Source organism: Nipponia nippon, unplaced genomic scaffold, assembly GCF_047370975.1.
Source record: "Nipponia nippon isolate SJK-2023a ecotype South Korea unplaced genomic scaffold, ASM4737097v1 scaffold_31, whole genome shotgun sequence".
NCBI lineage: Eukaryota > Metazoa > Chordata > Aves > Pelecaniformes > Threskiornithidae > Nipponia > Nipponia nippon.
The window spans coordinates 94,972-108,660 of NW_028262349.1; the positions used below are offsets into that span (position 1 = coordinate 94,972).

Consider the following 13,689-nt stretch of genomic DNA (forward strand, 5'->3'; position numbering starts at 1 on the left):
TAGCTTTTAAGTTCTAGCAGCTAAGAAAAAGCAGCCTCTGCTTGAATCCTTCTGGGCTGGGGATGGATAAAAGATCCTTATGTGGGCTCCTTTGTGTCTGAGAGGATGGGTGTGTGTTGTTCCTGTCTGCAATGCATGAATCCTGAAGGAATTTTAAGTAGCTTTGACAGCTGAACATTTTGTAGGAACCGGTTAACAGGTTTGGAATTTATTGGAACAGCCAAGTATTGCTTAAAATACAGGCTTGTCTAGGGGATATAAAACTAAAATGGAGTGTGCAGAGCCTTGCCAATCGCAATCTTTCTTCAATCATAACTAGTCTTCTCCAAGGAGAGGAAAAAAAAGCAGGTTGAAGGGTACTTTCTAGCTGGTGAGAGGTGGCTTCCTGGGAAAGGGTCACTGCATGCCCCGCTCCTTCTTTGCTCTGCTGACAGCTAGGTGCTAGACTAAGTGCACTCTTGTTCTGAGCTAAATATAAAAACTTTTGTGCCTGCAAGAGATGTCACTGCAGCTTGAGTTCTTATTCCTTTTACTGGGAATGGTGTGTGGCACTTTCAGTCGCAAGTATATTTTAGTCACATTATAGGAACAGGCACCAGCTGTGTGTTTTCTTTCCTCTCTCCTTGCCATTGACTGGATTTTGACATGACAAAGCTTTCTACGGAGCTGTGTGGAAATAAGAACTCACTGCAATTCACAAACTCTGGAGTTTGAACTCACCCCTTCTAAAACACACACCTGCTTGCTTCTCGTGACAGTTTGCAGTATACACCTTGGCTCAGTCACTGTAGAATTCTGTTGGTGCAGGGGCAAGGAGGCACCAAAAATTGAGGTAGTCCTAGATTTCATTCTCTGCTCATATTCTGCTTTTCTCCCGCACCATTAAATAGGGGTTTCAAAGCAGAAGAAAGTCCCAGGGAAAGTGGTGCTTTTATAGAAGGGGGGGGCTGAACCATGGGCATGGCAAATGGAGTTGGTTCTCTACCAACCCCAAGCATGTTCCTCACCTTCAGGGCAGAGATGAGGAGTCTGTGCATTTGTTTTCCCTTTTCCTGATTATGTGCATAGCACCAGATGGGCTGGGCTCTGGCTCTTGACTGATCGATTTCCATCAAGGTGCTGTTGAAGGAACAACCAGTTTTGTTCTCCCAAGTGTGAGTGGAGTACACAGGAGTTCTTAAAAGATGTTTGGTGTCTGCACACAAGAGCTGTGACTGGTTTGTGTTTAGCTCCGCTGGAGCTTGGCTGCTGAACTCATTCATTGCAATTGGGCTAATATAACAAACTTGCATTTTGGAGATTATATGCTGAAGACTGGAATAAAAATCCACAGACACCCTTCTTAGAGATACAAGGACACTATGTGGTGTTCAGAGTAAGGCAGGGTTGTATTCTGTAGGACTCGGGCTCTGTCATCCATCCCCCTGTGAAATGCTTTTTAACTGACTGCAGAGGTGACTTGCTGAATGGAAACAGACCTTCCTCGCCCCAGGCCTTTGGTGATCGTCTTCAAGTGTAAGCATTATCTAAAAGCAGGTGCAACTAACACATGAAGTAAAACCCCAGTTACTTAGCAAGTAAAACTTTTATTAAATAAATTTAAGATTTTTTTTGACCAGAGTGAGGAATTCGACATTGATGAAGCTTGTATCACACCTGTAACATTGTACAGTCACATCAGTAACTGTGGTGGAAGAAACTGTAAATGCTTGTTTTAAACCAGCTTGACCTAGAATTTCCAAAGTCCTCTTTTTCCCATTTTGCATTTGTTGGTCTTTTTTTTTTGTTTTGTTTTGTTCAAAATTAGATTAAGTTTAAACTTCATGAAATTACTTGTAGCAGAAATAAAGTACATTATACAAATCACGTACATAATAGATGTTAAGTATAAAAATGGTATTTACAATAAGTAAACATGGACTATAGAAACACACAGACTCGCACAACTTCATCCATCTCTCATAAATGCTCAGCATCAGATACAGAGGGGTGGTTGAGGAGATGTGAAGGTACTTAAAGACCTGTGCCACAAACATCTGAACAAAGGGAAACTAGAGGAGGATGAGAATTGGCTTAGGTTCTCTGAAGTCCCCATATCTCGCTTCAGTATCAATTGCATCAACCTTTCTCCACCAACCCTCTGTTCATGTTTGAATGCAGACACATGCGCACGCGCGCACACACACACACATGCACACACGGGAATGTTCTTGGTACCTTATCAAACTCTGGAATATTGAAACTAATCATTCAGAAGGTTTGTGGGTTGGTTGGTTTGGTTTGTTTTTCTTTTTCCTTATTTTGGTAGAAACTTAAAGAGACTGTTTCAAGTTGTTAAAGGGCTATGCCTTGTCAGTATGACACCCTCCCCAGGGGATCTTTGTTAAATCAAGCTCTGAACTATGTTCTGTGCTTAAGTGTATGTGTATATAGCTGTAGCTATACATGCTGCATTATGTATAATATGTCCCTTGGAGGGGGTGGTGGGGAAAAAAACAGAATGGCAACCCTCTTTCATCATACTATCCTTGTGTCTGCTTGGGAAAGCTTTGCAGAGGGTGTAAGAGGCGAGTCCTCTTGCTAAATTCAGATGGAGAAAATGTCCCATTTCGTCTGGGAATCGGAACTGCCCACTAACCAGCATTAGGTTACTTCCGACATGGGGAGGCAGTGGGTAGCCCCTGGGAGGCTTCTGTCACTCCATTTTGGAGATTGCATCTGCTCACGCTCTCTCATCTTCTCTTGCCTTGATCAAGAAAATGCTCCGTTATCATGGAGAGCTATGAAACATGGATCTGTGCCACATGTGGGGAGGCAGTACAGTTCCTGTAGGTAAAGGGACCAGTTTCCTGTGCTTTCAGCCTAATCGAGGAGTGCTCAGGATAGGCTTTGGCACAAAATTCCAGGAGCTTTGTCTGCAGAAGCCCTTGGAAAGATAAGACTCAGAGCTCTTGAGATCCTTAACCAGGCTGGTGCTAAGGTCCGGTGGATGAGCGACTTGAGCTGAGCAGCTGCCTGTGCCCTAATCCTGGAGGTATGTAGTTCTCTTTCTCCTTGCTTCTTGCTAATGTTGAGCAGAGAGATGCGCTTGCTCTCTCTTGCTCTCTGTCCATCCAAGCATCCTCTCAAAATGTTCAGGCCTATTTGCAGTGCTTGCTGAGAAGACACTGTTGCAAAGATAACCCTTAACTTCCAATCCCTCTTTCAAGGAGTCAGTCTCTGAATGGAAAAGTTTGGTCCTGTGAGCCACTTTAAAAAAAATAGAGACTGTATATATATATATATATATATATATATATATATATATATATATATAAAATTTATCTATGAAAGGCCAAGAAACAGGGCAGGAGGGAGGGAGGGACAGAGCTAAGTTTCCATACATCACTGCAGTAACCTAGAGACACACCAGTGGGTTTTCTTGGTCCATGTACTCCAGGCATACCCCGAGAGAAGGAGCTTCGGGTCCCCAGGGGCTGCTGGTTTTCTGGTCCCTTTGCTATGCACCGCATTAGCAGCAAACATGTCCGTCGTGGCAAGAATCTTCCTGCTGGGCAGATATTGAGCCGTCTCTTTAATTGCATGTTTTGGGGAGGAGGGCCGAAGGAGGATGGGGTGGGTAGGTGGGGAGCAGAGGAAGGAAAGGGGCGGTGCCAAAAGAGTTGATAAATTTACTGGCCTCTCTGAAATCAACCTGAAGCAGAAATTCTTCCTCTGGACTTTCCCTTCACCTGAATAGAAAGGGAGGAGGAAGGGAATTGGGAGATTAGGAGGACATCTATGCAAACCTCAGGCTTTGAGTTGCTGTTGCTTAAACATGGAGGAAGATGACCCCAATTAGAAGGGACCAAGGTCAGCCCTCCCTTGCTCCCAGTCTGTTGGCTGATAGGAGCTAGCTCTTTGACAGCCAGCTCTCATGTCAGGCAACTCTTCTGTGGCCCTTCAGGGTTTCACTTTTTCTCTGCTTTTCTGTGATCCTTGTGAATCATAGGATTGTCCCTTCTTACCCTGGAAAGCATTCTCTGCAGACTAATTTCAGGGCACATGTAACAATTGTAAACAAAACTACTGGGTTTTAAAACCTTTTTAGAAGATGAACACTTTTTTGGAGCAGTCAGGAAGTGGACTGAAACCTTGCTTAGACCACAGGCAGGTAATTTGAACCCATCAGCCTGTCAGGGCCCTGAGTGCACTAAAAGGCCTTAACGGCCTTGACCAGCCTCACCTGTGACTTCTGTCCACATTCTCTGCCCATGGGCCCAGGAGTCTCATTACAGCTCAGGCCAGTGCCTTCAGTCCTTCAGTCTAGATCTACATCGCAGAAGTACCAGTCTCCACCTGTCCATGGACCTGTCCTGTCCAGGGATCTTATTACCTGGACTCCAACCCTTGAATTGTCTTCCCATCTTGATGCTGGATCTGTTTATTATTCTTATTATAGACCTGCCGGGCAATGACTGGACTATGTCTGACCCTGTTTACCTTCAACAGACCTGATCCTGATCTTGACCTGCAGATTGACTCTGACTTGGCCTTGGGCCTGCCACATTGCCACAAACTTGCCTGATGAGCTAGACTCTTCGTTGAACCTGACCATCACCTCCAGGCCTGCCTTGGTTGCCTTGCTCAGGTGCGGGGGCTGGGCCCTGGCAGGCAAGGCCTCTGCCCTGCTAGCTGTGTTACTGCATTCAGCTCCTGGCTTCCCACCCCATAGGGAGCAGCCAGACCTTGCTGCCCCCTGACACTGGCCAGCACTGTGCAGGAACTGTGCTGTGATGGTGCCAGCTTTACCTGTGCTGCAGAAGTGACTCCTGCTTGCTCACTGCTGTCAGTAGGGATGGTTAGCATCCTTGGGTCGTTTCAACTGGACCTTCAAACGTTTCATGCCAATCTGGAAGCCATTCATGGCCTGGATAGCAGTCTGTGCACTGGATGGGTTGTCAAAGCTTACAAAACCTGAAGGACAGGACACAGGCATAGATAATAACAGCACTGTTGGTGCCATGCCCAATGCATGAGTGTCCTCATTATCCATCATGCTTCCCTTGCCTGCTGGCGTCAGCACTCACCAAAACACTTGCTCTGGTTGGTGGCACGATCCATGAATACCTTGGAAGAAATTATATTGCCAAAGGGCAGGAACATCTGCATCAACTCATTGTCTCCAAACTCCTGAGGGAGATGGTAGATGAAGAGATTGCAGCCTTCAGGACCTGCAGGCATGGGGGCAATGGGGAGGGACAAAACAGAGAGCCCCCAAAGGGAAGGGAAAGAGAAATGGGCTCAACTCAGAGCACAGCACTGGAGGAGAACCCCAGCACTGCCTCCTTCTGTCTCGCCCTCCCCTTGCTTTTTTCTCTCAGCCACTGGTCCGTGAAGGGTTCTGAGGGCTCTCTTAAGAGCAGCTGGGAGGCAATATGCAGAGCTAGAGTTTCCGGAAAGCAGATTCACAGCTTGCCCAGCTCCCACATGGGGTGCTGGACACAACAACTGTGAGTGTCTGGGTGCTGTTTCGCTGGAAGGAAATTAGCTCCTTGTTCATAGTTCTCCCAGTCCTAGGGGGGCAGCAGACACTACTATGTGAAAGCTGCTGCTCTAGCATTCCCTGCCCACAGCTATGCAGTGGTTGCCTTCAGCCCATAAGCCGCAGCCCCAACTGGAAATCTGGATTGCCATACATCCAATTTATGGGCTGACCTGGTCCTGCCCACTCCTTCACTTGCTCCCTGTGAGCCTGATGAGCACAAGGAGCTGTTTCCTCGCTGACACCTGCTGTATGAAGCAGGAGCAGACAGAGAATGCCTTTGCCTCCAAATTCTGTCCAGGCCAGTTTCAAAATAAGCTGAAAAACAAACTTGTGAAGTTAGGAAGGCTGAAGAGAGAGGACAGTATGTTGGAGAGGCTGGTTTGACTGGTACCAGTGTGGTTCTGGCATCAATAAAGATGGGGAGGAAGTGCTCTTTTCCCCTGCCTGCGTAGGGAAGGTGCTCACTCTATACCCTTTGGTGTCAAAGCTTGGTGTTCTAGTGCTTGCTGTCCCCTTTGTACTTGGCAGCATCTGGCCAGGGATGAGCTCAAAAAGTTTGCATGACAAGCATCCTCTGAACCCTTCCAGTCCACTTACTGCAGAGACATTGTTGGTTCCGTAACCCAGCTCCAATATTAAAGATTAGAGTAGACAAAGTTTAGTGCTGTCTCCTCTCCATTGTTCTGTGGTGCAGAAGACAAGCTACACAAATCCTGCTCCTCCCGCCCCCCCGCCAGACACAGACATTCCCACCCTGATCCTCACCTTCTCGTTGCTGCTGCTGCAGGATGGGAGGTGGCTGAGGGATGCTTTGAGCAATGGCGGTGGTTGGATACACAGCTGTATTCCAAGGAAACAGAACAAACTGTTTACCTGAGGATCTGGTCAGCCACACAAGGGCCTGAGGGAGACAAGGGAAGCTGGTACCTGCATACTGCTGAACTCCTGTGAAGGCTGGGTGCAAACTCTCTGCTACTGAAGGGCTCTGGGCTGCAGAGAAGAACATAATCAGAAGCACAGCAAAGGGAATCACTCATGTGTTCTCTCTGTCTCTCTCCCCCACTCCCAACCCCCCTACCAAGTGAGTCTCAGTGCCTGGCCGGTACAGAGCTAGTGTTTTGTGTGGGGAATCCAGAAAAGAGGAGCTAATTGCAGTTCCTGAGGTCTCTGGATGTGGGTTTTTTTTTCCTGCTCTCCGTACCTGAGTATGGCACAAGGCCATTGGTGTAAACTGTTTCCAAGGTTGGATGCCCATTTGGGAATGGTACCACTCCAGTGAACCCATTTGAAATGGGTGCCACCAGTCCTGGCATGGCTGCTGTTCCCAGGAGAGGCGGTGAATGTAGCCCTGTAGAGCAAGAGAGAACATCCCATGAGAGTCGAGATCCTGCAAAGCCTGCGCTCCCTCCTTCCATCTGCTTGTATGTATAAAGCTATTATCTGTTAGCCGTTATAAGACTGCTATGTATAAAGCTATCATGTCTTCTAGCTGGCACATGCAGGTGACAGACTAGTGCTGGAGCCTTCACAAAATCAGAGGCAGCACTAGTGAGAAGAGTGTATGCAGCATTGCTAGTCCTGGCTGCTGTCAGAGCTTTGGGATGGAACATTTTTAATCCAGGTTTGTACAGCACCTATCATGATACAGCCCTGTTCTTGACAGGTGTTCCAACCCAATATGCATTATTGCTGATATTGTAACTGTGGGATGATGATAATGAATAATAGCACTGCTGTACTCAGAGTCAGGTACAATCCTGGGAACCTGGTCCTTCTTTACTATATCAAGGGGAAAAACTGCAGCAGAGAGGAACAGCAATAGAGCAAGAGAATGTGCATTGAACACAAGGGTGTCAGGGAGGTTGCAGAAATTTGTGCAGGACTAGGGACTGCTGCCCTCAGAGGCTGCACTGCTAGAAAAGAGTGGCCTAATCCAGATGGTGAGAGGTGGGAACTGTTTTACCTGTACGAGCACCGTGCTTAGTGCTGGGGCAGAAGGTTCATTGGTAGTGAAGGACTTGCTGTGTCCTGGCCCGCACCAGGCCCTCACCTGATGTTGGTGCAATAGGAGTGGCTGGCAGCCCGTTGAGACTGACGGCACCGATCTGTTGGATGTGGCAAGGGGAAAAGGCGACGCCTGGGCTCAGGTAGCTGCCGTGGGAGGTGGAGAGAACCGTTGTCTGCTGCTGCATCAGCTGCAAGGCAGGACCATGCAATCAGGGCCCCATGCTGCCCAGGGCTTTGCGCCACTTGGGGCCTCGCACTGCCCAGGGGCCTCACTCCGCTCAGAGCCACGTACAGTACAGTGGCCGGCTCCGCTCGCCCCAGGCCTCGCGCTGCTGGGGGCCTCGCGCTGCTGGGGGCCTCCCGCCATCAAGGCCGCACCGCAGCCGCGGGAGGAGCTCGGGGAGGCTGCGCAGGCCAGCTAAACTTCCGCTTTCCCCCGCCGCTGCCTGCGGCCGGGGCCGGGCCGGAGCTGCGGTCTCGCCATCTCCCCCAGCCGCCACTGGGGGTCGCCGGGCTTCCGCTGCCTCCCCGGAGCTTCCAGCGACTCAGCGGGACTTGCTGAGGCAGGCGGCGTCGTCTCCGTCCTGTGAAGCACTGCGCCCCGCCCGGCTGACGGTCCCCGCGCCCGGGGGCCCCCGAGGTCGGCCTGGAGCTCCCTGCAGCCACGTACTCAAGCGGCGGGTCGACGGCCTGGGCCAGGCCATGCGTGGAAGCCCCCGAGAGCTGGGCACAGCTTCCTGCCCTGCAGCCGGGAGACACGGCTAGGCGGGCCTCCTCCCCAAAGCCAGGGCCATAGCCGGGCAGCCCTCCACCCACCCTCGCCCTCTCTGCAGGCCAGCTGCCTTGAGGGGTCTTTGCTCACTCAGCTGTACACTGGGCCATCGGGATGGGCCCTTCCTGCTCAGAGCTCCTGCAGTGGGTTAGGAGGCAGAGAAAGGGGTGTGCTCCTGGCGCCCAGCAGCACCCTCTCACCACAGGCCCTACCGCTCTGTCAGGCACAGCAACGACATTTCCTCCCAGCCACAGCCCCTTCTCTGACCACTGCCACTTCTCCTGGGACAGTGCCAGGTATTAACACAGCTTTGCCTTGAGGAACGGGGTCCAAATCCCTCTCCTTTTGCCCAGCCTCAACAAGGAGACCATGCTGCTGGGAGACATGCGGAGCTCATCCTGGTACGTGCACCCTGCCATACAACCAGGTGTCTGTCCAGGCCCACCTCTTATGGCATGCTCTGCTGTCTGAGGTCTGCCCCATGATCCACTGAGCTCAGTCTTTCCTCAGGCAGCGGCCTGCACCCTGGGGTTGGGAGATGGCAGCTCCTTGTGGGCCCGTAATACACCTGACTAGGCAGAGATGCACAATGCAAAAAGAAGGTGTGGGGAGGGTGGGACATGAGGTTGGGAGGAAGGTTAGGAGAAAGAAGAAAAAAATCCTTCTGGTCCTGTTTGGCCATCAGTTGGTGCACTGGAGCATAAGATTAAATCAGACTGCACTCAGAGCACAGCAGCAACAAAGATTTAGTTCTGGATGCGAAATTATCCAGCCCCTTTATAAGCCTTGTCTTCACCATCAAGCAAGAAGAGCGGGGTGGGGGGTGGGGTGGGGGGGAACGAACAGGCACGGCTTTCTGGAAACTGTACAATTCCATAGGAGGAGCTGGGGGGTGGCGCATGGCAAAACCCAAGAAAAACAAATCCTCCTTACATTAACTGCAACCGTATCCCACTGTCTGCTCTGCAACAAAAATACCACTCAAGTAACCTGCCTCATCCACAAATGGCTGAGTCAGTAAGCCAGTTTGGCCCAGGTCTCAGCTGGAGAATCTGGTAACTCTGAAAAGTTCATGGCTAGCTAAACCTTCTCTTAGTTTCCTCCACACAAAAGCTGATTATTGTTGTTGCATAAAAAGAAGAGGAATTCCCCAATTTCATGGCATTGCTGTCTCTGTAAGCTGGCACAAGCAAAGCAGCTGGGATGGAAGGGGGTCTTCAGGGCAGTGCTGGGATAGGAGAGAGCCCTTTTTAGGGCAGAGGTGGGACACTCCGAGGCACGCCCCAGAGCAGGGTCTCTGCAGGCAGGCAGAACTGACTGACAGCAAAGGGGTTCGCTACCACTTGACTCCAGAAAGCAAGCACCCTGAAATAATCTCATCTATTCGCCACCACATTGTCTTTGGAGTGATTCCCCTGAAGCAAGCCTTACTCACATTACTGGGAACCACTCACCCTGAGCCAGGATTACAGCAAAATGTGGCCTTCCTGAGAGCACAAAACTCTAAGGAAGGTGTCCCAATGGCAAGCAGTCTGTGCATATTCCCAGTCCTGTCTTCACACTGTCCCCATTTAAGGATGCAGGAACCAATGCATTTCTTATTTACTAGAGGAGTATTGATTTTCTTTTTTCTCATTAATGCCTGTTCTGTGCCAGGCTCTGGCTGGAACAAGACCTGCATCCGACTGCACGTGCACCAAACTAGCATTCTGAAATTGTTTTCATTACTTAAATAAAATTACCATAATGAACCATAAGAGCAGAAAGAAATAGGGTGTGTGTGAACAAACTATGTTTTGTGTTTAGAACTAACTGATTTATGAAATACAAGAAATATTCAAGCATTATAAACAGTTAGTAAATTGCACTGGCTGCTTTTTTAAGACTTCAGGCCTCTTTTGTATTGATAGATTATTTTTTCAGCTCCAAATCAGTTCCCTGATTCCATCTGAACTAATCACTGAATTCAACTTGTTGAATAAACTGAAATGAAGGAACTCACTTTTCACTTGCAGAAGAGGCACCTTGGATCAAAACCTGGTTTAAGCACTGAAATAAACTGCTTCCAGATGCTTAGCCAGTCATATTTCCCAAATAAATATGAGAATTTTTCTTACAAACTGTATCAGATAACATGTACTGTTTGACTATTTTAATACCTTATTTTGTATATTTGAACATATCCAAATAACTTTAGACCCAAGATAGTTTGTGATTATTTCATCTTTGAGATAGTTTTTAAAGGAAAATGCAATTAATATAAATTTAAAACATCCAACTGAAAAAAAAAAAACAACCAAACAAAACCCAAACAACGCAGGCTCCAAACAACTTCTTTCTATGCTGGACAAGCTGGGGACCTCTTTGGCTTGGCGAGGCAGCAAATCCCATGGGGGCAGGGAGAGAAAGTTGTTGGCCTATTAAACTGTGGATGTAAGAACCAATGCCTATGATGCACCAGTTGACCCCAGCAGCACTCACTCCTCTCAGTCTGATTCAACCACATACATAATTGTTAGCTGCATCTCCTGGGCCTGTGAGTAACCTTGGATGCAGCATCTACTACTCCAAGCCCTGCACCATGCAAGCATGAACTATGTTCATGCAGTCCTGGTCAAGCGGGGAAGTCCCAGATGACTGGAAGTTAGCAAATGTGACGCCCATCTACAAGAAGGGTCGGAAGGAGGATCCAGGGAACTACAGGCCTGTCAGCCTGACCTCGGTGCCGGGAAAGGTCATGGAGCAGATCATCTTGAGTACCATTACACGGCACGTGCGGGACAACCGGGGGATCAGGCTCAGCCAGCATGGGTTTATGAAAGGGAGGTCCTGCTTCACTAACCTGGTCTCCTTCTATGACAAGGTGACCCGCTTAGTGGATGAGGGGAAGGCTGTGGATGTTGTCTACTTGGACTTCAGTAAAGCCTTTGACACTGTCTCCCACAGCATTCTCCTGGAGAAGCTGGCTGCTCACGGCTTGGATAAGTGCACTCTGCGCTGGGTTAAAAACTGGCTGGACGGCCGAGCCCAGAGAGTGGTGGTGAATGGAGTCAAATCCAGTTGGTGGCTGGTCACGAGTGGTGTCCCCCAGAGCTCAGTATTGGGGCTGGTCCTGTTCAATGTCTTCACTGATGATCTGGATGAGGGGATTGAGTGCACCCTCAGGAAGTCTGCAGATGACACCAAGTTGGGTGGAAGTGTCGATCTGCTGGAGGGCAGGAAGGCCCTACAGAGGGACCTGGACAGGCTGGATCGTTGGGCCGGGGCCAACTGCATGAGATTCAGCAAGGCTCAGTGCCGGGTCCTGCACTTCGGTCACAACAAACCCACGCAACACTACAGGCTTGGGGAGGAGTGGCTGGAGAGCTGCCTGGCTGAAAAGGACCTGGGGGTGTTGGTTGACAGCCGCCTGAACATGAGCCAGCAGTGTGCTCAGGTGGCCAAGAGGGCCAATGGCATCCTGGCTTCTATCAGGAATAGTGTGGCCAGCAGGACCAGGGAGGTGATAGTGCCCCTGTACTCGGCACTGGTGAGGCTGCACCTCGAGTACTGTGTTCAGTGTTGGGCCCGTCACTACAAGAAGGACATTGGGGTGCTGGAGTGTGTCCAGAGGAGGGCAATGAAGTTGGTGAAGGGTCTAGAGAACGTGTCTTATGAGGAGCGGCTGAGGGAGCTGGGGTTGTTTAGTGTGGAGAAGAGGAGGCTGAGGGGAGACCTTATTGCTCTCTACAACTACCTGAAAGGAGGTTGTAGCGAGGTGGGGGTTGGTCTCTTCTCCCTAGTGACAAGCGACAGGACGAGAGGAAATGGCCTCAAGCTGTGCCAGGGGAAGTTTAGGTTGGATATTCGGAAAAACTTCTTCACCAAAAGGGTAGTCAGGCATTGGAACAGGCTGCCCAGGGAAGTGGTTGAGTCTCCATCCCTGGAGGTATTTAAAAGACAGGTAGACGTGGTGCTTGAGGACATGGTTTAGTGGTGGACTTGGCAGTGATAGGTTAACGGTTGGACTCAATGATCTTAAGGGTCTTTTCCAACCTTAATGACTCTATGATTCTATGATTCTATGTTGGAGTTCCCTTGAGCCCTGGCTTACCAGAGGTCCCAGCTCCCAAGAGCTGCCCATGGCAGGACATCTGGAGGTTCTGTAAGGAGATTCAGCAAGGAAATCTCTCCCTTCTGTATCCACTTCCAGAGACATTAGATGGCATTTCAAACGGTTGATACCCTCTCCCTCTGATGGGGATGCTGTATGCATATGAGAACTGGCTAGGATCTCTCCTCTGGGAGAAGGGAGACCAAAGACCGGGATGACACAAGAGCAGATACAATCAGGTGTGAGGTCAGGGCCTCAGAAAGAAGAAGCAGAGAGAGAACCAAAACCAGTGGAAAGGAAAAGGAAAAGGAGGAAAAAAACTGGAAGAGTGGGAGACAGGCTGAGTCTTGAGTCAAGGGGAAAGCCAAAATAAAGTCTAAAATAAAGGAAGGCCAGTGAAGAATCAGAGACAAAGCAACTCATTTACAGATACAACTCAGGAGAAAGAAGATGCAGATAAGCAATGAGCACAGCCTAGGCCTGACTGGCTTCTTGTCATCATCAGGAGTTTCTAAAGATTGGAGGGCACTTAAAGAGCGAGTCTAGAAGGTCTCGCTGCTCTCCTTCCTTACACATCCTGGACCATAAGCTGATTTTGTGCCATCATAACCTCACTGTGTGGCCCATTCCTGCCTCCTTCACCATCATACCATGCCCCAGTTAGTGCCATCTCCATGACAGCAGAAGATAGACCAGAATGATCATCTCATAGCTGACCCACAGCTGAGCTAAGCTACAACCTTAGACCTCAGGTATAGCTGACTTGTGGATTACAGGTCTGGATAGAAAAGACTGGTCCTGGCAAGAGGACCTGGTGTCTGGTCAGAAAGGGTTCTCCCCTCTAAACCATTCTTCTGCTGGAAGCCTTGGTGCTTGGAATGGTATAGCTGTTCTCAGCCTCATTACACAAGAAGAATCAAATAATCTGTGTTGGACAAATTCTACATTTGGTTCCCAAAATTCCCCAACAGTATGGAGCCTCATATGTATTGCCTCTTTTCTTTTGCTACTCCATGCTCCTGCCACACACTTAAATGGCATTTGGCAGTTTCTGGGGATTCTTTGAGAGGAAATGGCCAACAATTGAGAAACAGTTCCTTCTCTGTCCTGTAGATGGGAAGGAGACACACCAAGTAGCCACTGAAGCCAGAGGTGAAAGAGGTGTCCACATATATGAGAAGAACAGGTTTATTTGCACCACCACCACCACCACCCTGGGAAAATTACTTTCAGTAACCGTATCTACTTTTGAGTTCTTTCTTTGACACAAGCATCTCTCATGCCTTGAGC

General features: G+C 49.2%; 1 protein-coding gene across 4 annotated transcripts in view; it reads right to left on the bottom strand.

Annotated features, from left to right (window-relative positions):
- Positions 1-3,127: 3,127 nt before the first annotated feature.
- CELF5 (CUGBP Elav-like family member 5) overlaps positions 3,128-13,689 on the bottom strand; it is a 43,105-nt gene continuing 32,543 nt past the window's right edge. For 2 of the 4 annotated variants that reach the window (XM_009469132.2, XM_009469130.2), the window contains exons 7-13: positions 7,578-7,722; positions 6,729-6,875; positions 6,455-6,517; positions 6,293-6,367; positions 5,070-5,213; positions 4,792-4,956; positions 3,319-3,731 (exon numbers count right to left, since the gene is read on the bottom strand). In XM_009469132.2, coding sequence (XP_009467407.2) covers positions 4,829-4,956; positions 5,070-5,213; positions 6,293-6,367; positions 6,455-6,517; positions 6,729-6,875; positions 7,578-7,722 — 702 coding nt within the window. In that variant the 3' untranslated portion in view covers positions 3,319-3,731; positions 4,792-4,828. Of the gene's footprint in view, positions 3,250-3,317; positions 3,732-4,791; positions 4,957-5,069; positions 5,214-6,292; positions 6,368-6,454; positions 6,518-6,728; positions 6,876-7,577; positions 7,723-13,689 lie in introns of those variants that run through there. The other 2 variants (XR_015707292.1, XM_087769120.1) reach the window with 2 other exon arrangements.